Source organism: Daucus carota, chromosome 5 (genome assembly GCF_001625215.2).
Source record: "Daucus carota subsp. sativus chromosome 5, DH1 v3.0, whole genome shotgun sequence".
Classification (NCBI taxonomy): Eukaryota; Viridiplantae; Streptophyta; class Magnoliopsida; order Apiales; family Apiaceae; genus Daucus; species Daucus carota.
The window spans coordinates 39,929,413-39,950,274 of record NC_030385.2 but is presented as its reverse complement, the minus strand read 5'-3'; the positions used below and the strand labels follow the sequence as shown (position 1 = coordinate 39,950,274).

The following is a 20,862-nucleotide window of genomic DNA, read 5'->3' as shown; positions in this document are numbered from 1 at the left end:
AGAGCGTAAAATAATTACAAAATCACGAAACTCTTTATGGAAAACATGGGGAAAATAATTTAATTTAAAGATAAATAATTTACCTTATCGAAATTTTGCTAAAGGATGGCAATTAAAGATCCAATATTCTTGAATCACCGTGTAGCTTGACTCGTGATTGCAGTGAATCGACCATTGAGGGCGGTACTAGCCGTTAAAAGATCGGTTTCTATCAGTAATTTCTCAATTCTCAGAGACTAGGATTTTTTAAAACGAATTCATCATAGACGACTATCAAATATATAGAGATCGGATAATAAGACTCACAACACTAATCAAATTAGGATTAATAGTTCATCTAAAATTATCAATACTAATATCAATACTAATCCACTCAGTGTCAATAATTATTTAAAACCCCTTCTCATTGTGTAATTGGGATAATTAATTTATACGTCCTTAAACTTTGGCCCATTTTTGATTCGCGTCCTTGAACTAAGTTTGTCAATTTATACATCCTCAAACTTTGTAAATTTCCAATTCAGGTCCCTCCGTCAGTTTTTGACTAACAGAAGTTAGTAATTAGGGTTATGAATTTGGGGGTTTTCGACTCGTTAATGGATTGTTGAAATTGATGGTACGGGAAGTTTCGGGAGGTCAAACCGAAGAGATTCATGTAGGTTTCAATGGCGGAGGATTGCCGGAATGATGGCCGGAATCAATGGCCATTTTCCGGCCGGCGGAGACATTGCCACCATTCCGGCAATCCTCCGCCATTGAAACCTACATGAATCTCTTCGGTTTGACCTCCCGAAACTTCCCGTACCATCAATTTCAACAATCCATGAACGAATCGAAAACCCTCAAATTGAAAACCCTAATTGACTAACTTCCGTTAGTCAAAAACTGACGGAAGGACCTGAATTGGAAATTTACAAAGTTCGAGGATGCGTAAATTGACAAACTTAGTTCAAGGACGCGAATCAAAAATGGGCCAAAGTTCAAGGACGTATAAATTAATTATCCCTTGTGTAATTACAATGCCTCTAACAGACTCTTTTCCCTTTTCATAATCCAATTAGAACTCATCTAATTAGTTAATAATACGATATATTAAATAACTCTAATATATGGTCTCTCGAACATATACACTAAGAGGATGAAGAAATCATCACTTATCAACAAACATAGTAATATTTGTTAATTAACAAAAGTGAAAATACATATGTATTATACACTTAACATGATAAAGATACAACTGCCACGGAAAAATATTTTTGTTACTTTGATTCACATGAAAGAAACACAAAATAACATATTATCCAAGCAAATTTAAATGAATTGCAACAAATGGATCATGAAAACTTTTTCTTACGATCCAAATCGAAAGTCTTAAAAACATATAATAAATTTAATCAACAAATTTTAACGAGAAAATAACAGATCAATCAATAAGACTACAAACGAACAGACGTTGAGCCGAGTTGAGTTTAACTTCATCTTTTTTTTAAATGAGCCGAGGCGATCTGCATTTCCCACTCGAACAAAAAGTGGTGTTCAATGAATGTTAATAAACGAGTCGAACACGAGTATGCTGACGAGCAATTTGAGTCAAGTCTAACTCAAGTCAAGTTGCCCACAAACAATTCATATATAATTTTTATTGTAACCGGTCCTCATTTGTAAATTTAATTTACAACATTACAATTTAAATTCATATAAGTATCAAACTATTATAATACTTAAATATTCACGCTTACACCTGACTCACAAACAATTTTCATATTGTTTTACTCGACAAGTCGTAATTCGTGTAATATAATTTAATATCCAACCATCATAAGTATACAACAAACTCGACTCACAAGTAAAGTACACCCTTCTTTTATATTCATTCTTTCGTGTGAAGTTTATAATGATAATGGTTTACATTTTTTATTTTAAAACATTCGAATTATTCATATATTTAAATATTGAAAAGATATACAAATTCTATCCGATTTGAGTTTAGTTAAACAATTTTAAACCAATCATGAAATAAATGAGTTGAGTTTAAGTCAAAAATAAGAATTCAGTTCTGAGTCATTTACAAACTGAACAAATTTTAATAAACAAATATTCAAGATTGAGTTTTAATAAACAAAAATAATCGAAACACTAAATAATCACAGCTCGAATTTTATTCATTAAGGACTCTATTCATTAGCATATTTTGCACCACTGTAAAGTATAAACCACTAAACCAGTGTACTTTGAGTTTTTTGTCATGTCGAAGTGAATCCCGAATAGAATATTAACACTAACGTAAAATACACAAGTTAAGGGACTGTATCACAAAAACGTAAAATCGAAGGAGCAAAGTATAATAAAGCAAAAGAATATGCCAAAATCTAGGGTATCACTCTACTACTCCACTAGCATATAAGCGACCTCATTCTCTCATCATCGCCGCCTCTCTTCATCTCCGCTTCTCTCACAAAAACTCGTCAATCCCTCTCTTAAACCCTAAAAATGGCCATCACATTCACAGATCTACACACTGAGTCCGGACTCAAGTCTCTCAACGATTTTCTCGCCGGAAAATCCTATATCTCCGGGTCCGTTATTTCAATTCCACTCAATTGTGTGTGTTTTTGTTTGGTTGATTTGTAGTTGTGTGTTTTGTACTGAGAATGTTTGAATTGATCCAGGGATAAGATTAGTAAGGATGATGTGAAGGTGTATGCGGCTGTTGTGGCGAAGCCTGGTGATGCGTTTCCTAATGCCAGTAAGTGGTACGCTAGTGTGGATTCTCTGCTTGCTAAAAGGTTTGTTAATCTCTCTCCCTCCCTCCATCTCTCTCTCTGTCTCTAATTTTTAAATTAAATAATTGATTAGGTGAAAAAATATGTTAGTGCTTTGAATTATTGTGACCGGTTTCGTACGTGATTTGTAAGTTATTGTGGAAATTGATGCGTATATACGTGTACATGTACATCGATTTGAATGAATTGAGGTTTTGTTTATATAATGGTAATTAGCAGTTATATACTTGAGTTCATTTATATTCGAGTTGAATAAATGTGAGTACTATTTTGAAATAGGAATACTCAGCAGGCTAAGGTCAGCTCTGTTTTTGTTGTCGACTTTTATTTCACTAGAGCGTCTAATGTTGATACCAGTAATATCTATGTACTGTTGATACCTGTTGTTGAGGGCGTGCTTTTCTGGCTGGATCGTTAATTTGTGATTTCCATTATTCCCAAGTCTTGTTTGAATTTATGATTTTTTTTTTCCACTTCGATTTTTATAGTCAGTTTTGCGGGATGGTAAGATGAATGTCTTTCTTATTTTTAATTTTTTTTTCTTTTGATATTTGTAGCTTCCCTGGTAAAGCTGTTGGTGTGAGTATTGCTAGTCAATCTGCTCCTGCTGATACTACTCCAGCTAAGGAGGCCGCAAAGGTGTGTACCTTTACCTTCATGTCTGTTCATAATGTTGTAGTTTAGAGAGCCTATGCTACATTTTTTATTCTTGGTTCTGCAACCTAATCTATAATCATTAAATCATTACAAATAGTGGAGGTGGTATCCTATGTATCTGCAGTAATATTAAAAATTATTAGTTGTCTTTTCATATGTGGAGCTCCCCATTTGAGGTTTAGTATGTGGCTATTTTGAGTTCTCACATGGCTGCAGCTACTTTTTAACAACCATTCCCATCTTACTTCCAGTCCTTGCTTTCCATTTTTAGTTTTTAATTAAGTAGACATGTAGAAAACTTTTCTGACGGCGTATTGATCTGACCAATTTGGACAGTTCATTAGTTTTGCCAAGTATGCCATATTATCTGAGTACCACCAAAAGTCTAAAAAGCTATACAACCACCCGTCATCATCTTGAGATCAAGTATATCTCCTCTGGATTTCCAAGTAAACAACATAATTATTGATATGATGTGGACATAGGTGAAAAGGCGTTTAGGTATAGTTGTGAAGATTGTCAAGGTCATTGACAATAACGCCATGGACTTTAATGATAAAATGTGTCTATTTGCTCTAAATGATTTTGTGTGTGTGTATTTGATATTTATGTAGTTTTTTCATGCATCATATCATAATTTAGGGGCTTCCAAGCCAAGTATGTACCGAAATTAAAGACCAACAAATTTGAAAAGATGAGGGAGACATGCACACTACTAAGGGGGCGTTTGGATTGTGAGTTGGAACGAGAATTGGGAATGAGAATGAAGGGTATGGGAATGAGGGATATGGGAATTGGTATCCCAAGGGGAGTGTAAGGAATGATTTACCCTCCAAGTGGGATTGGGTTCCCATTCCATGTCACAAAATTGCAAATCCAAACACCAACACATGGGTTTGAGGTTCCGATTCCCGTTAACCGGACTCATTAATCATGAAACGAACGCCTCCTAAATCACCAACTTCCTTAGTTCTCCCAATTAGGGCATCTTACTTGATTATATAATGCTCATTATATTGTCTTGTTTATGCTTATGCTATACAGTAGATACTCTCTTGTCTATTTGTTTATCTATGGTAACTAAGATGTTAGTTATTTTTGTGACCTCTAGGAAGCTCCTGCTGATGATGACGACGATCTTGATCTCTTTGGTGATGAGACCGAGGAGGAGAAGAAGGCAGCAGAAGCGAGAGAGGCATCTAAAGCACCTGCAAAGAAGAAAGAGAGTGAGTTTCCCTGGGAAATATATGGTTCTTTGTTGATATTTGGTTTTAACTTTCTTCATGATACTAGACCCAGAACAACTTGTGCTGTTTTTTGCTCATCAGAAGTTGGTATGTTTTATTTTTTGCTATGGTGTAATAAGCTGACGAAAGTACTTTATTTTTATAGGCGGGAAATCATCTGTTCTTTTGGATGTTAAGCCATGGGATGATGAGACAGACATGAAGAAGTTGGAAGAGGCTGTTCGCAGCGTTGAAATGCCAGGGCTTTTGTGGGGAGCTGGTATGTTACCCAGCTATTTTGAGTTATGCATTTTGTTGCTAGCTTGTTGCAACTAATATGTTTTTTTTTACTGGTGCAGCCAAACTAGTTCCTGTTGGTTACGGGATAAAGAAGCTGACCATCATGATGACCATCGTAGATGACCTTGTCTCTGTTGATACTATCATAGAGGATCATCTCACAGTTGAGCCGATCAACGAGTACGTGCAGAGCTGTGACATTGTGGCCTTCAACAAAATTTAAGAATCCCTGGCCCATTTTGGGGTGTAATTTTGTTACATTTAGACGTAATGGTTTTCAATATGGTGTTTGCATTTCTTATGTTTCTTTCAGAGATGTATTATGTCTCAACTCCCAAGTAAAACACATTTAACAAGAGTCAATCCTATACAATAGAACGTGTCGTTGAAGAGATTGTTTAGCAAGTTATAGTTATAATGCCTCTGCTTAATTAGCCTTCTAAGTTTTTCATAATTATCAATCATCATCTAGAATACTTGAATACATATTGATTGCAAAAAAGAAATTATCAATTAGGAGTTATTGCAAAACTTCTGAATGCATAAATCAAAGTATAAGCAGCTATATACCAATGTTCCAGGAAATAAGGTGCTGCACCTCAACACAAAACATGGAAAGAGAAGACTATGAACATGAAAATTTGGTAGGCTGAAGTTCGGCAAATCTATGATGCTCAGGCTGAAAATTATTGTATGCAAGTTTCATTATGGTGACAATGTTTGGATTAAGACTGTGTCAAGGTTTTGGACAGCCCGTTATGTGCCCGTGGTTTGTTTTAGTACCAAAAATCCCCGGCCAGGGAGCCAACTTGTAGTATAAGGAAATGTCACCTCCATCACACTTGTGTTGGAGATCCTTATGGGAGGAATTTAAGTGCATAATTATGAATTTGCGGCTTGAAATTTGATTGAAAAGATGAAGAAAATGCATAGAAAGACGTTACCGAAACCGAGTGAGATTTCTGATGAGTTTTGGACAAATCACAATACCTTTATTCCGTATCATGTGACATGAAAGGTTAGAAAGAAGGATATGGAGAAAATTAATGATAATCATGATGAAAGTTTCAAAAGTTGTTATTGAGGATGTTAGTGTTAGTTTGCTATTCTTATATGTTTGGTTTATCCAGAGATGAGGACGTTGCAACTCTGATAATTTTTTGGGAGTTTTTACGACCGATTGATGTAGAAAAAAAATGAGGTTCACGAATATTAATAATTAGTTTCAGTATCTAAGGTCAATGTATATGTTTTTCTTTTTCATCTAAAAGATGGTCGAGTAATTATGTGGGTGTTTGGCACGGGCTTATAAGCCTGGCTTCTGAATTACAAGTTAGAACACTTATTTGTACCGTTTGTGTAAGAAGTCAAGAAGTACTTAAAAAAAGCTACGATTACTAGCTTTTGTCTCACGGCTTCTACTTATTTCCCAAACACTTTTATCACTTATAAGTCTTAACTTGCTTCTAACTTCTACTTCACTTTTTTACTTTAAGCAATAAGCACTTATTTTAAGCTCACCCAAACAGCTTCTATGTTGAAAGAAGCATAGATGCTGCCGAACAGAAATCACATAGCTGATATTGTTCTTCAACATGTGAGAGATTTGAATACCTGCGTTACCATCGGGGGTTATGGTTCATGAATTTAAAATCAGGGATGAAAATATGAAAATCAATTTTATTTTGATTTTTTTATCTCTATTTAAATAATTAGATATTAATGTTTAATACAAGAATAATCAAATGAAGTAAAAAATATATAACAATAATTTTATTAATATTTTCAATTAATACAAATTAATAATTATTTCTTTTTAAAAGATTAAATATATTAATTCCAGCATTCAACCTATGATATCAGAACCAAACATATGATATCAGAGCCCATAACAATTGAAGTTCAATTCTTTCATTAAAATGATTTCAATTTGGTTCTTGAATTTTCCTAGGCCCTCAATTATTTCTGTTCCGATCGAAACCGGTCCTCACCCAAGCACCTTGGGCTTATGTGCTCGGACGTTCCGGGTGTAATAGACAAATTGCAAAATCAATATAAATAAGCAACTACGTTTCGGTGACATTTGGCTTAAACTTGCTCAAGTAAAAAGTGAGCAACATAAGGCTCTAAAATCTAAATTTATCAATATCCATTGGTAAGCATTTGGTTGTGGGAACAAACTTTGGTTAACAACAAAATAACAATAACCATAAAACAAACTTTAGTTAACAACAGAATAACAATAACCATAAAACTTGGAAATCAATTGTTTTCATGAAACAAGTCCCCACAAAAAGGAAATAATCGCTAATTTGAAAAATTAAAAATGCATTTCCGATTTACCATCACTAGCAGAGTAGCTATAGAGGTGGTCTGAGCAGGGTTATTTAGATCCATGTCCACCTTATCAGGTGATATGGGTAAAAGTCTTGACCAGTAACTAAAACCAGAAGGGAATATGGTAACTAATATACGACATTGACGTTAACAAATACTAAAGGAAGAAGATTAAAATGTCATGGTCATTGACTGTACATCCTTCCAGCAGATCTTCGGATCTTGAACAACCCATGGCCATGACTCAGCATATAATCTTATGAAACTATGAAACCTGAACTAAAAGTCTAAAATTATACTTCTTTTTTTGCTACATATTACATATGCCAGGATTAAGTCATCTACTTGTCCATACACATTAAGAGAACACTATAATCCCCATGTTTTGTACCAGAAGGTCCTGCTTTAAAGAAATCTAAAGCTACCAGATAACATATTTTATCATATTCCAAGCAGAGGTTCTTGAATTAGTGTACAAAGTACAAAAACCTAGAAGCTGCAGAAGATTTATAAACATGACAGATAATTTTACAAAAGCTTCGTCACCGTTTGTTCTGCATGCTTCAGTGCTAAAACAGTTCTCACTCTGACAAAGAGATTACCTCATATAAATGTAAAACGCTTTGAAGTTCTTATATAAAGCTCTTATGTAAACACATATCTGAGCACAGGATAAACGAAACAAAATGTTGTGCTTTGTCCAAGTACATATAAAATTTAAATATTGCTGGCTAAGATCAAATTTGTACCTTCATTCAGTTCAGCCTTAAAACCTCCCCGGCTATAGCAGGTGAGGAGTTCTTTAACCTACCTTTTCCAGATCTAGTCTTCCTATAGCTCCTGAATGGAGTCAAATAGAACCTCAAAAGGCCATTGTCAAAGTTGGAGGAAGAATATTTTGTACTTCTATTTCGGTCCAGCACAAGCTCTTTTGCACCCATACCATCATCCAATGCAATCGGTTTGCAAGGGTTCCTAGCAGCAACACAACTACTGCTACGAGCAAGCATGCCACTGAAGCCCCCATTCTCTATTCCAATCTCCCTGTTTTCCTCCTTGTCGGGCTCAGCAACACGTTCGTGACTTCTGTCTTCTACAAAAGTTTCTGTCTTTTTGTCACCAAGCTTACTTTTGAAACCCCATATGTTACCCGCCATCTTCCACTTAGTCAACTTTTTGAACCCAATCAAAGCATCAACACTGCCATCCTTGGGTACAGAATCAAAGCTCCTCCTTGGCTGATCACCTTTAATAGAATTCATATGCCAATCTTTCAACTCTTTCTCTGTAATGACCAACTTGCTTCCACCAAAAACATTCGAATTCACTGCCACTTTTGCTTCATCACCCTGCAACCCCGTCGCTTTCATAGAACCACTTCTGATCGAACTCGTCCGATCAAAACTACTCTGCCTACGCGAAGACGATGAATCCGAATTACTCTGGCCCGACAAACCAGAAGTCATCTCATCCTTCTCATCTTCCTTTATTGAACCCATCTGCTCTTCCGGCCTACCCAAAATCATATTCTCCACCCCAGAAAACATCGGCGTCAACCTCGGAATAGTCCTTGCAATCAAATAACCATCCCAAGAAGCCCTCGGCTCATCAAACGAAAACCTCACATCATCCACAGATATCCTATTCCCATCCACCGAAAACCTAGTAGGTTCCGTATCACAGGACCTCCTCCCCAATCCATACTCCCCTACCTCCGACACCGTCTCCCTCCCAATCACTCCACCTTCATCACCCCCACCAACCTCCCTCTCTCCACCACCAACCTTCTTCCTACTCCTACTCGACGACTTCACCCTCCATTTCATCAATTTCTTCGAAAACACAGACGCAACAACCCTAAAACTCCCCGCAACACTATTAAAATCCTTCTTACTCTTCCCCCCACTCCTTAACTCGAGATCTATATGCTCCTTCATAGTCATCACATCCTCATCAATCTCATCACTACAAACCCTAACACCCCCCACATTACTCTCTACATCGACACTATCAATAACATTTCTCTCTAGACTTTTCGATTCGACACGAATTTCTCGACACGAAGACTTACATTCATCATCAACATCAAAGAGGTGGGAGAGAGTGTTTTTACCTCTAACATCACAAGAATGGCGGCGAGGCTCCGAGGAGGAAGCATCGAAGTTGCGGATAGAGACTGATTTGGTACGTCGGAGCTCCGATTGGGAAGTGGAGGGTCCGGAAACGGAGGTGGAGGCTTTGGCGGGAGATTCGAGGCCGGAGAGACGCTCGTGGAGGCAGAGAGGGCAGAAGCCGGTGATGGGTTGGGAGGGGTGGCGCGAACAGGCGGAGAGGCGGCGGGATCGGGAGTGGCTGTGGGTGCGGGTTCGGGTCTTGGGTTGAGGTGGAGAAGTCATTGAGTGAGATGGTGCAGCTGCAGCATTATAGATATGAGAGAGAGAGAGAGAGAGAGAGAGATGGGCTCCGCGAGAGAGTGGGAGAGATAAAGGGGATCAGAGAGAGGAGTGTGTGTAAAGTGTGTGCGTGTGTGTGGAAGAAGCTCAACGGAGGAGATTTATGTCCAGATGTAAACAACGTTTCCTCGTAAACCCCCTTTTGTTTCGCAGGTTTTAAGAAAGATGATGCTCCAACCAGACTAATTTATTTTTACTCGTACAATTTTTTCCCTCTAAAAATTTATATAATTATTTTTGATGTGAAAAAATCATTTCAGAATATGTGTTTTGAATATAAAAATAGAAGAATCATATGCTGAATATTGTTACAGCATTTTTCAGAAAACATGTCATATTTCTTTTGTGCCTATATTGATATTGCTAATATTATAATTATTTATTTATACATGAATTGTTATTTTATTAGTATTTTTATAAATGAATATGTTTTGGGAAAAACATAATAATGAAATTCTCTTACCAAAAAGTGAATCTAAAATACAATTTTGATAGAAGACAAGGTATTTATTTGAATTAATTATTATTTGAGAAAGATGAATAATATAATAATAGAAGAAACAAATATTAAGAGTTATTTTTAGTGAATTTCATTGTTTGTAAAATTATTAATACTGAAAAAAAGTCTAAATCTTAAATTCAATTTAAATCAAATAATATAAAAGATTATTATAATTATTAGAATATATTTTTCTTTTCTTGCTGCAAATCTGAGGTATTTTAGGGAAGAGAAGTCAGACCTCGAGAAAGCATCTTATGTACGGGTATGTTTGTAAATTGCACCACTCTAACATAAAGTAAAACCACACGTGGAGGGACTGTAAGGTCTTATTTGTATTTTAGCGTGGTGGTGCTCTCGTGTTTATTGATACCGACAAATAAAATATTAACTCCACGCTAAGTGTATTTGTCAATGGTGACCGAGTAAACCTCGAAATATTGATAACCAAAAATTCTATCTATTTTTTTTTTATCCTTTTTGCTAAATCTTAATATTGTATCAGATGTCTGTCAAAAAAAATAAAATATTGTATCAGATGGTTAGGGGAAAAAAATTAGGCAATATTCCCCCTTGATAATTAAAATCACTACTTTAAATTAGAGATAGATGTGTGTACTATTGTACTAGTAGTATAAGTTTTGAAATTAATGAATGTGAACTTTCTTTAAATGACCCAAAAAATGTAGTCAATGGTTATTTATTTATTTTAGCTACTGTTCCAGAGTGTTGTTGTGATGCAGTAAGTCATGGCTGATACTCCATGAGGATTAACTGCATGAATTCATTTTAATGTTAGTGTAGATTCGTACTGGAGTACTAGTAGGGAGACTAAATTCGACTTGTCCATTTAATTGTGCGATGTTAATTTATGCGAATGACAGGGTGGTTAAATTAGATTTAATTGTCTGAGTTAATTTAATAAATATAAAGATGTCAGAGAGGTGGTGAATAGTCAATACGTGTAAAAGTTGCTTATAGTAGTTTATTCCTGTTGTACGTCACAAACAAACATAAGGACAATGCTAGAGACCCCAAAAAAAATTCCCAAAAATCCTTACCAAATGATGTGGCAAACAAGTGGCTAGTTATGATTGGGTGGTTGATGAATTTGCAGGGGCTCTCATTATTATGGGAGTGAATTCAGCCAATCAAATTTGGACACATCATTTGGGAAAATTATTTGGGACAATTTTTTGAGATCTCTAGCATTTTCCCAAACAAGATATCTTGCCAAGGAACCAGAAACTTTCACCACTTTGATATCTTTTTTTTTCTTCCAAATAATCTAGTGGGTGTATGGCATCGTCTTTTATGTCCGGTTTCTGGAACTATAAGTTAGAAGCACTTATTCGTACCGTTTATATAAAAAAATTAATTATAAATACTTATAAAAATATAAGAATACTTGTTTTTTTTTTCATGACTTCTACCTTTTCCCCCAAACACTTTAATCACTTGTAAGTCTCAATTTGCTTCTAACTTCTACTTCACTTTTTAATTTTAAGAAAGACTTATTTACTTTAAACTCGTCTAAACGACCGCTTTTTTTATAAAAATTGATTTTTTTTTATATATATTTGTTACTATAGACAAAAGTCAAATCAATTTTGATATATGTGTGTGTGTTTTTTTTCCATAGAGTTATAAGGGCTTGGATAATTTATTTATCCGAATAAATCTTCGCTAATCAGCTATACATATTAAATAATTTCATTTTGAATATAGTTATATAATTTATGGTCTTGAAAAAGTACCCTGTATTGTGATAATTTTATAGCCACATTAGTTTCAAAATTTTTATTATAATTGATATTTCATAATACCGCAAAACTACACACACACACATAGAATTAAGTTCTATGAAGTACACAAAAACATTGGAGTATTGGAGTACAAGATTGGATAAAATATAATTTAGTCATATAAATTTAATATTTTTTGTTTTAGAATATTTTTAAACATTCCACAACTTGCAGATTATGTTCTACAACATAAACATTGTAATCAAAACGTAGAACAATTATTTTTATAAATCAGAGGCACCGTGTTCTGCAATATAACTAATAAGCAGAACAAGAATCTTAATACTTATTAAAGTTGAAAGATATTATTGATTAATTGATAATTATGATTAAGACAACTTATAAATGATAAATTATATACAATTTTGAATAATCAAAATTATTATTTTTGATTAAATTAAAAAATTATGACTTGTACTCCAATACTCCAATGTTTTTGTGTACTCCATAAAACTTAACTCTACATACATATACATCATACATACATATATACACATACACACACACGTGTGTGTGTATATAAAGAGTTTTAAAAAATATTCGTGTTTCGAATTTTGCAAAACAAAATGAAAGTCCAACTAGTATCACTTTCATTAGATTTATAAATATCTTAGCCTGAATTTTTTTTACAAGAATATTGTAATTTTAAAAAATAAACAAAAAATACAATCTTATAAAATAAAAGTTATAAGTATCACAAAAACAACCACAAAATAAACTAAAAACAAACTAAATACTAAAAACAAACTCTCTCTCAACCAACACTTCTATCTCCATCTAATTTAGGGCCGGCAATATCAGACACGACCCGAACCCGACTCGAACTCGACCCGAACCCGCAACCCGATTTGCTGAGACAAAACCCGAAAGTGACCCGAATATTACCCGTTTGACACAAAATGGACCCGACATGACCCGAAATTAAAATTTCGTTTCTAATAACTTCAATTTTTAATTTTATTCAATTTTAAGTGATTTTAGCTTGATCCGAAATTGACTCGAAATCAACCCGATTGCTGACACGAACACGACCCATTACCCGAAACTGCCACCCCTCCTACTCTATATCCTCTTTATTTGTATATGGCCATCCTTTCCTCGTGGGTGTCTCTCCCTCTCCCGTAATAATTTGGAAAATGTTATATGCAGAGCAATTTTTATATCGAGAGCTGAAAATGTATGAAAAGATGAAATTATCTTTACATTATTCTTTTTGTTGTTGTTATTGTGTATGCACAAATCACACATTTTCATGGACCTATCACAGATTCAATTAACACAAAAACACCAATTTTATGAACATATTATTCTTGTTCCACATTTATATTAATTCATTAATATTCAGATTAAACACACTCCCCATAGTTTTATTCGGATAAATTGTTGAAAATTTTGATTTGTTTGAACCTATTAGAGGAACAAGGTTTAAATCAATAAATAAATGCACACTTTATAAAATCCACATCACCATATTTTCTAACAAAATAAATATTTAAATTAAACTTTACAGTAAATAAAATTTTACATTCAATATTTAACTGCATATATATCCTCTCCATCACATACGCTGACAGCTGCCACTGCAAGTCCAGAATGGAGAAAGCCAGAAAAACTCTACAAATAAGTCGCGAAGAATCCGAACTCGTTTCACAACTCAGAGTTCACCCCCACCGAGTCAACATCGAACACAGCTTTTACGAAGATTATGCTATTAGAGGCATCCGAGTTGACCGAGTCGAACCGGGTTTCGTCTCTTGCACTTTCAAAGTCCCTTCTCGCCTCACTGTAAGCTCTTGCTGATATAAGCCCTTTAATTTAAATTTGAGTTTTTAGTAATTGTATATTTAATTTATTCTGGGTGTGATCATTATTGTATTATTTGCTTTTATGTATTTTTTTGTATGTGCAATTTATGTTCTTTAGCTGTTTAATGTTTGTTTTGTAATTAGTTTGGGTAGTGACTAAAACTCGATAATTTGTAATACTGGGCTGATTTGTACCGGGTGGAAAGCGGTTATTTGAATTATTGTGACGGGTGATTTGTAGTTGGTTTGTAAATTTGTTTGCTAGAATAATTTGTTGCGAAAGATGACTGTTGGTATATGGTAAATTATTATGAAATTCTCCATTGTTCTGAAATTAGGGTCAGGTTAGAACGTCTCGAACTTAAGGGATTAAGCAGCAGTAAATTTATGTTGGAGCGGACACTCATATTCTGGGCGAGGAAAGTTACTTATCATGTGTTTAGTTGTAGGACTAGAATTGAACACAGGATAAGCTTGAATTGTGGATGTGTGACAATGAAGTTTTAAACTTCAGTAGTACTTAGTTTTTTCTTCCACAAGTGCTTATTGTATAATATGTTATCTGCAGGACAGGAGTGGAAATTTGTGCAATGGTGCAATTGCTAACTTAGTTGATGAGGTTGGTGCTGTGCTTGTTCAGGTTGCTGGTCTCCCCATGAACGTCTCGGTTGACATGTCCATTTGTTTCCTTTCTACTGCAAAAGTAAATGTGAGATCCCATGTCTTGCAGTACAGCTTAAAATATATTCTTACGCTGGTCTAGTTAGGATATAACCTTATGTGCGTCCACTTTCCACTTACCGCAAACTCTTATTTATATGTGTTATAGAGAAAGATATATGAATTTTCATAATTAATTCACTTGTGTCACTTTTATAGATTATTTTTAACTAGCATGGGGATTTTACGGTGAAAACTCTTGACGTATGTATTTTATTTTGTTATGAAGCTACTGAGGTATACATGTTTACATTCACGTTCGACAGAGAATTCTCTAGGTTAGCATAATAGCATGGACTCTCTCTAGAAATGACTTATGCTTGTCTTTTTTTTCTACTACCTTAGTACATTTTCATGTTTCATTGCCCAATAATATGCGGTCTCCTCTAGAAACACCTTCGGTGTCCCTTGTTGGCTTGGTGACCTGAATTCTCTACTGTTAGGCAGGCTGCTCTTAAAACTACCTCAGCCAAAGTGTCTTAACACAAGAATATGGGTATTGGAAATTGGCGCAGTTTCATACCGTTAGCTGACACTTTTGATTTCCCAGCACCAAATAGGAGCTTCAGAAGAGTCCAAATAGTCATGCATATTAATTTTAAGAGGATTAGTTTTTCTGTGCAAAGCTTTTACCTTTCATCTCGCTGTAATAATCGAAATATATTTTTTGGATTTTTAAGTTCTGACGTTTAACTTATCTGTTAAGCTCTGTAATAGTGATAATTTGACATTGTCACTGATAAAATATATACACAGTAAACAGAGGGCCAGTCCTAAAATATTATATCCAAATGTAATTGTTAATCTTTATAAATTTATGCATATTGCCATGTAGAAATTATGTCTTTTGCTCCAAGAAGTGGTAATAAACATTATGCTAGTAGAACGGCCAAAGTACTCTATTATTGTTTTGCAAGTTCAGATTTCTTCTACATATACCTTGTATGGCGGCTTGTGATACAGCACCCAAGAGATATGCACGACTTTGTAAATACGAGAACTTCTCTCATTTACAGAGCTTCAACCTAAATTGTCATTATGTCATCCATAATTTCATGTATTGCTTGGTAACCTAATTACAAATTTAATTTTCACAATTTGCATTCTTCACAACTTTGCAACCTGTTCACCAGCTGTGGCCAAAAGTGTAGATTTTGAAGTTGCATGCTTTTTTGTGTTCCTTTAAAGATTTTATCTCTGTGCAAAGTCATAAATGTGGTTGTGTTATGTTATGGATTTTAGAATGTGATATTTTATAGTTCTGTGCATCTTAAAATCTGACTGGTCAATTGGCAGGATGAGTTGGAGGTTACCTCAAGGCTTTTAGGTCAGAAGGGAAGGTATTCTGGAACAATCGTTCTTCTTAAAAATAAGGCAACCGGGGAGCTTATTGCTGAAGGGAGGCATTCATTGTTTGGTCAACATAGGAGCAAAATTTGAAGTAGAACCTTGTTGTAAGTTAATATAGATCGCATTAGAAAGTTCTCCTAAAAGATAATAGCTATGTGAAAACAATTGAAGTCTGTTTGTACTTTGTAGTGATTATAGACTTTAGTTTAACCATGGGACATGTATGCACAGATGTATCTTGGTAATAAAATATAAATCTTTGTTAGGTCCTGTTACTTCTGCTTGCTTGTTCTCTCTTTTGTTTTGTTACTTTTATATTGTAGAGGCATGTATGAGTCTGACTGTTTGAGAACTGAATAGATATTCAAAAGGAGGAGTTCCTGCAGGTTTTTACATCTCTAGGCTATCCAAATCTTGCTCCCAATAGAAACAAGTCAGTTCAAATATGTTCTTATTGGTAGTCATAGATATCGAGTCCGAGACGATGTCTCTTCAAATTGGTGGAATCAACAGCCAGTGCTGTAGTGTAGTCACCTCTGTTTGTTTTGTGCTTGTGTTGTTTCTTTGTATCTGTATCAGGAATTGAAACTCTGCCCCCAGTTTAATTTTCTTTTATTTTTATGCTTAATAAACTGAGTCAAATTTGATGCGCGCATGAAGTTTCTTTCTATAAAATGAAAACTAAGCAGCAGACAATGGGGAAAACATTCAAAATATTTCAACCTATTTAGGTTTACATTCTGCAAATATGCTTGCAGCTGTGATAAGTTCCGGAGATAGATAGCCATAGGGGAGTCAAATCAAAAGCTATTTATAAACTCACTCATCAGGCCCTGAAGCAAATGAGAAGCATCCGAGTCTGGGTAAAAGATATGATATACATGTGTATCTTCCTCAGCTTCGACCAGCTTAACCCCCTTGATCCTCTTCTGAAGAAACTCCACATACATAACCCCTCTTTCCTTGAGGAAGTCCAATCCACCTACATACACCACCACTGCTGGAAAACGAGCCCACTCGTCCTTAGAAAGGTCACCATTTTCAAAGTTACAACCATAGAAATCCCGGTTTGATCCTTCTGGCAGACTTAAACCCCAGAAGAAGTCATTCATCGCCACTTCCCCAACGTCGCCAGTTTCTTGCTCTAATTTAGTCCTCTTTTCACTTCCAAAATAAGGATGAACCGGAAGTATACCTTTGACCCTAATTGGACAAGCTTTGTCTCTAATTGCTTTAACCGCGACATGATGAGCAATGTTCCCTCCAGCACTATCTCCAGAAAGAAATACACGGGAGAGGTCTGCTTTTTGAAGCCATGGTTCATGGCTCACTGCATTACAAAGCCAAGCCAGAGAGCTGTAGCAATCTTCATATGCAATTGGAAGCTTATACTCAGGAGCCAGACGGTAGTCCACTGAAAGGATAACGCATTTGCACGTTACAGATAAGCCTCCTAGAAAATAATGGTATCCGCTCCACGTAGTAGAGCCAATGCTGAAGCCACCGCCATGGAAGTAAACAAGAACAGGTACTGCATTCTTTGATGATATGTTTTCCGGTACAAACACTCTTCCTGTTATGGGTTTGGAAGAATCAATCACCACATCTTTGGACATAAATCCATGTGTGGGGTTAACCGAAGGAGCGATGATATCTGGTGCAAAGCGCTTTACAGATCCATCAGAAAATACTTGAATGTAACCAGGGGCTTCAGCTACTAAGGCCATTCCGGAATAATCAGATGAATGAAATTGTAGCGTTTATCGATAGTTTATATACTAATTTGGTATATAAGGGGGAGTGGTTTGATCATATAAAGTGAGTTGAATCTTTAATTAACATAGATAATTTTTGGTGGTTAAAGAAGTTTAGATACTAACAAGAAAGCTATTGCAAGTAGTTGAATCTCTTAATTTCTTTTTCTTTATTTCTTTCACACTCTCTTTCATTTAACTTTTTTGCCCCTAAATCATGGTATGCAACAGATGAATGAGTGAATAAACAAGCAGTGTGAAGCTGCAGGCAGAGAGATTTCTATGAGCATGATCTTAAATTTGCCCTTGTTAAAAAGTATGCACGAATGGCAAATTGAAGATTGTTCGTTCTTATGTTTGTTTCTAGAGATCTGTCTCGGGTTTTCAACGAATGGCAAAAGAATGAATGAAGAACATAATCTTATTGCTCAGAACAGTATCAAGTACAATGACATGCTAGGAGTATATCTCCAATACAACATCAGATCAGATTGTTCAAGAGATTCGAATAAAAACCCCAGGTAACCGCTTCAGTTTTCACTCCGGCCAGGCTTGTCAGAGACAAAATCTGCCTGCAAAGTGCAGACAAAGAATTAGAGTTGTTCGTAAATATTTTTATGTAACACGAGTAAAGAAAAAAGGTAATCCTTGGAGTTCAGATTTGCTACCATTTTCCCAGAATCCGGGATCCAATCATTAGTAGCCGGATTACCCTTGCACGAGGCATGTAACTCATCTGTTATGGAATCTGAGTCGAGGCTGAAGGACTTGCCCCCGCTGTTGTCCATTTTGATGAACCCTGTTCCTGTCTGCAAAAATGACACAAACCCTTAACCCATGCCTAGTTGTTGTATGCGGACAGTAGACAATGTTTTAATCAAGATAGCAAAACAATGTACGCTCAAAAGTCTGAGTCACTAGATGACCTTATAAGTTCTAACACTTCTTAAAACTTAATATAAAGATTAATCAGAATCAACCAAAGCAAATGAAACATACTCAGCATATCCTACTCGGAACTAGTTTACAGGATCCACGTAGATCCTACTTCAGATCTTGAATGAGTAAAGAGGTTATTTCCGCGAATCCCAAACACCAAAAAAGCTTGCATAAGATTTAAAAACTTACAGTGTGGTGCTGCTTGTCAATCCCACTGAGATCCTTGTAGTACTCTGTCTCCACAAACTCCTCAGGTACTGCACTTCCCTTGTACACCAGTTTCTGTAACACAAGTCAACTTCTTGATCTGTAAATTTATAACTGCAACATAAAAAGGAAGCATAATCTAAAGACCATGAAGAAACCTGCGGATCGTCTTTCTCAAGATGCTGAAACTCAAGATATTCGGGAATCACATCATTTTCATGACCATCAAACTGTGCATCATTGTACTTAGCAGAGTACTCACTGCGCTGAGGCTTAGCATGGCGCTGCGGTGCAATGCCATCAAAGTAATCCCTCGTCTCCCCTTCGATCTTCGAGGCTTCTTCGCTGGACAGACGAGCATCACTTCGACTAGGCCTCTCAAAATTCGCCATTTTTACCCTTGTTTTTCTTCACTCTCTGGTATAATAGTCTTTTTCCCCTGGCTCAGTTCTTATAATTCAGACAAAATAAATTCGGACTACTTGTCATAGCAGTGATGCAGTTACTGGCAGATATTTTTTCGCATTGATGTCGATATTTAGTTATGTCACCTAACGAATTTGAGTTCAAATATCCGGGATAAATTTATTAAAAAATAAGAGCCAAGAAATCTAAATTTTGATTGCATGAGATAAGCTGTGTTTAGGACAGTGAAGTAAGATATTACAGAGAGACAAGAAAAAATCTTTGAGGCTTATCTTAAGAGCGATAAGATGAACAGGATAGGTGCGAAGTCTCTTTCAAATCATAAGTATTCACATGATGAGGTTGGGCCACCAGAAAGTGAGTTGGCTATCAAATACTCTACCTGCTACTTCTCAAATCAAAATGGGCCTTCCTCCTTTCTTTTCGCCACTTGAACATGTCCAATTCCGCATGTGCATACCGCCCGTTTGGCTGAGTTCATGACTTATGACTAAACTGAGAGCTTAAAATGTCTGTTCGGATAATTTTGACTTATTAATGACTTATGAGTTATCAAAAATATAATAATAAAAATAAGAATGATTTATGAGTAATTTATGATTTAAGAGTAACTTTTATCAAAAAAAAGTTAAAAAAAATTAGTTACCGAAAAAAGTACTTCAAACTAATTTCTGATTTTAAGTCAGCTTTTGGCTGACAAACATTTTTCAGATTATTAAAGTTAGAGGGCTTAAAGACAAACAGCCTCTCAGGCTTTCAATTTGATGTCATAATCCGATTTAAGCCAATAATATTTGTCATCCGATTCAAAAAGGCTTGCCTTCGTCCTGACTTACCGGAAGTCGAGAGTTTAGGTCGGAAAGAGTAATGTTAGAGATTTCAAATTGAATACACTTTCTGTTGGAAATTATGTTGGAGAGCAAAGAAACTGCCCTGGAAAGGTAATATTAGTAAATCGTTGGTGTATAAATATGCAAGACCCACAGGGTTTATTGGAGAAGACCAGAAAGGCAGAAACAGTGACATGACACAATTTACTGGTCCAGTTGAACTCACCAGAATAAACATAGACAAACCTTGGTACTATTTCAAAGAATAAATACACTGCAGTTTTCTTCCAAGGAATATTAAAATTGTTTTTTCCTAGATAATTCGTACTTTGCAGAAAAATAAATTATTAAATGATCGAATTGGATTTCACTCGACTGTCTACGTTCTATTACTTGAGTAGGAGGTAATTGAAGCTTTGGAGTCGGCAATAGATAGATTTGCATGCATTTAAGCATTTTCACAACTTAAGCTCCTGGGAGTGTTTCACCAGCTATATTACAAGGGTACGTAAAAACTTTTTTGATTCATTTTTTTTTTTTTGGATTCATTTTGCTAGACACAATCACAATGTTCCCAAGACTTGAGGGTACATAAGTTAAGGACTGAATAGCGTTTTGGTATGTAGTCATGTATATTGCAGGCAGACATGTAAACATCTTCAACAGTCAAGTGTCCATATATGAGCAGGACATTCAGAATTAGCATTCAATTAATCACAAGATTAGACACTTTAAACTTAAACGCACACTTTTTAAACAGTCAACAAATGA

The 20,862-nt window shown here is 35.4% G+C and overlaps 5 protein-coding genes across 5 annotated transcripts; 2 read left to right on the top strand and 3 right to left on the bottom strand.

The window, feature by feature from the left end:
* The first annotated feature begins 2,376 nt into the window (after nucleotides 1-2,376).
* Nucleotides 2,377-5,358, top strand: LOC108224136 (elongation factor 1-beta 2). The gene is made up of 6 exons (XM_017398707.2): nucleotides 2,377-2,576; nucleotides 2,670-2,786; nucleotides 3,341-3,422; nucleotides 4,552-4,666; nucleotides 4,833-4,946; nucleotides 5,026-5,358. Exons 1-6 carry the CDS (start codon nucleotides 2,491-2,493, stop codon nucleotides 5,187-5,189), a joined length of 678 nt encoding a protein of 225 aa, XP_017254196.1. The 5' UTR covers nucleotides 2,377-2,490; the 3' UTR covers nucleotides 5,190-5,358.
* Nucleotides 5,359-7,888: 2,530 nt separating this feature from the next.
* On the bottom strand, nucleotides 7,889-9,880 carry LOC108219730 (protein OCTOPUS-like). Its single transcript, XM_017393233.2, has one exon. It carries the CDS (start codon nucleotides 9,697-9,699, stop codon nucleotides 8,059-8,061), a length of 1,641 nt encoding a protein of 546 aa, XP_017248722.1. The 5' UTR covers nucleotides 9,700-9,880; the 3' UTR covers nucleotides 7,889-8,058.
* Nucleotides 9,881-13,621: 3,741 nt separating this feature from the next.
* LOC108220978 (uncharacterized) lies at nucleotides 13,622-16,210 on the top strand. The gene is made up of 3 exons (XM_017394883.2): nucleotides 13,622-13,845; nucleotides 14,434-14,574; nucleotides 15,882-16,210. Exons 1-3 carry the CDS (start codon nucleotides 13,654-13,656, stop codon nucleotides 16,023-16,025), a joined length of 477 nt encoding a protein of 158 aa, XP_017250372.1. The 5' UTR covers nucleotides 13,622-13,653; the 3' UTR covers nucleotides 16,026-16,210.
* Nucleotides 16,211-16,577: 367 nt separating this feature from the next.
* Nucleotides 16,578-17,760, bottom strand: LOC108220246 (probable carboxylesterase 17). Its single transcript, XM_017393957.2, has one exon. It carries the CDS (start codon nucleotides 17,660-17,662, stop codon nucleotides 16,736-16,738), a length of 927 nt encoding a protein of 308 aa, XP_017249446.1. The 5' UTR covers nucleotides 17,663-17,760; the 3' UTR covers nucleotides 16,578-16,735.
* Nucleotides 17,761-18,092: 332 nt separating this feature from the next.
* Nucleotides 18,093-19,368, bottom strand: LOC108220247 (uncharacterized). The gene is made up of 4 exons (XM_017393958.2): nucleotides 18,994-19,368; nucleotides 18,818-18,910; nucleotides 18,358-18,498; nucleotides 18,093-18,261 (listed from the first exon to the last, which is right to left on the bottom strand). Exons 1-4 carry the CDS (start codon nucleotides 19,225-19,227, stop codon nucleotides 18,220-18,222), a joined length of 510 nt encoding a protein of 169 aa, XP_017249447.1. The 5' UTR covers nucleotides 19,228-19,368; the 3' UTR covers nucleotides 18,093-18,219.
* Between the last annotated feature and the right edge of the window lie 1,494 nt (nucleotides 19,369-20,862).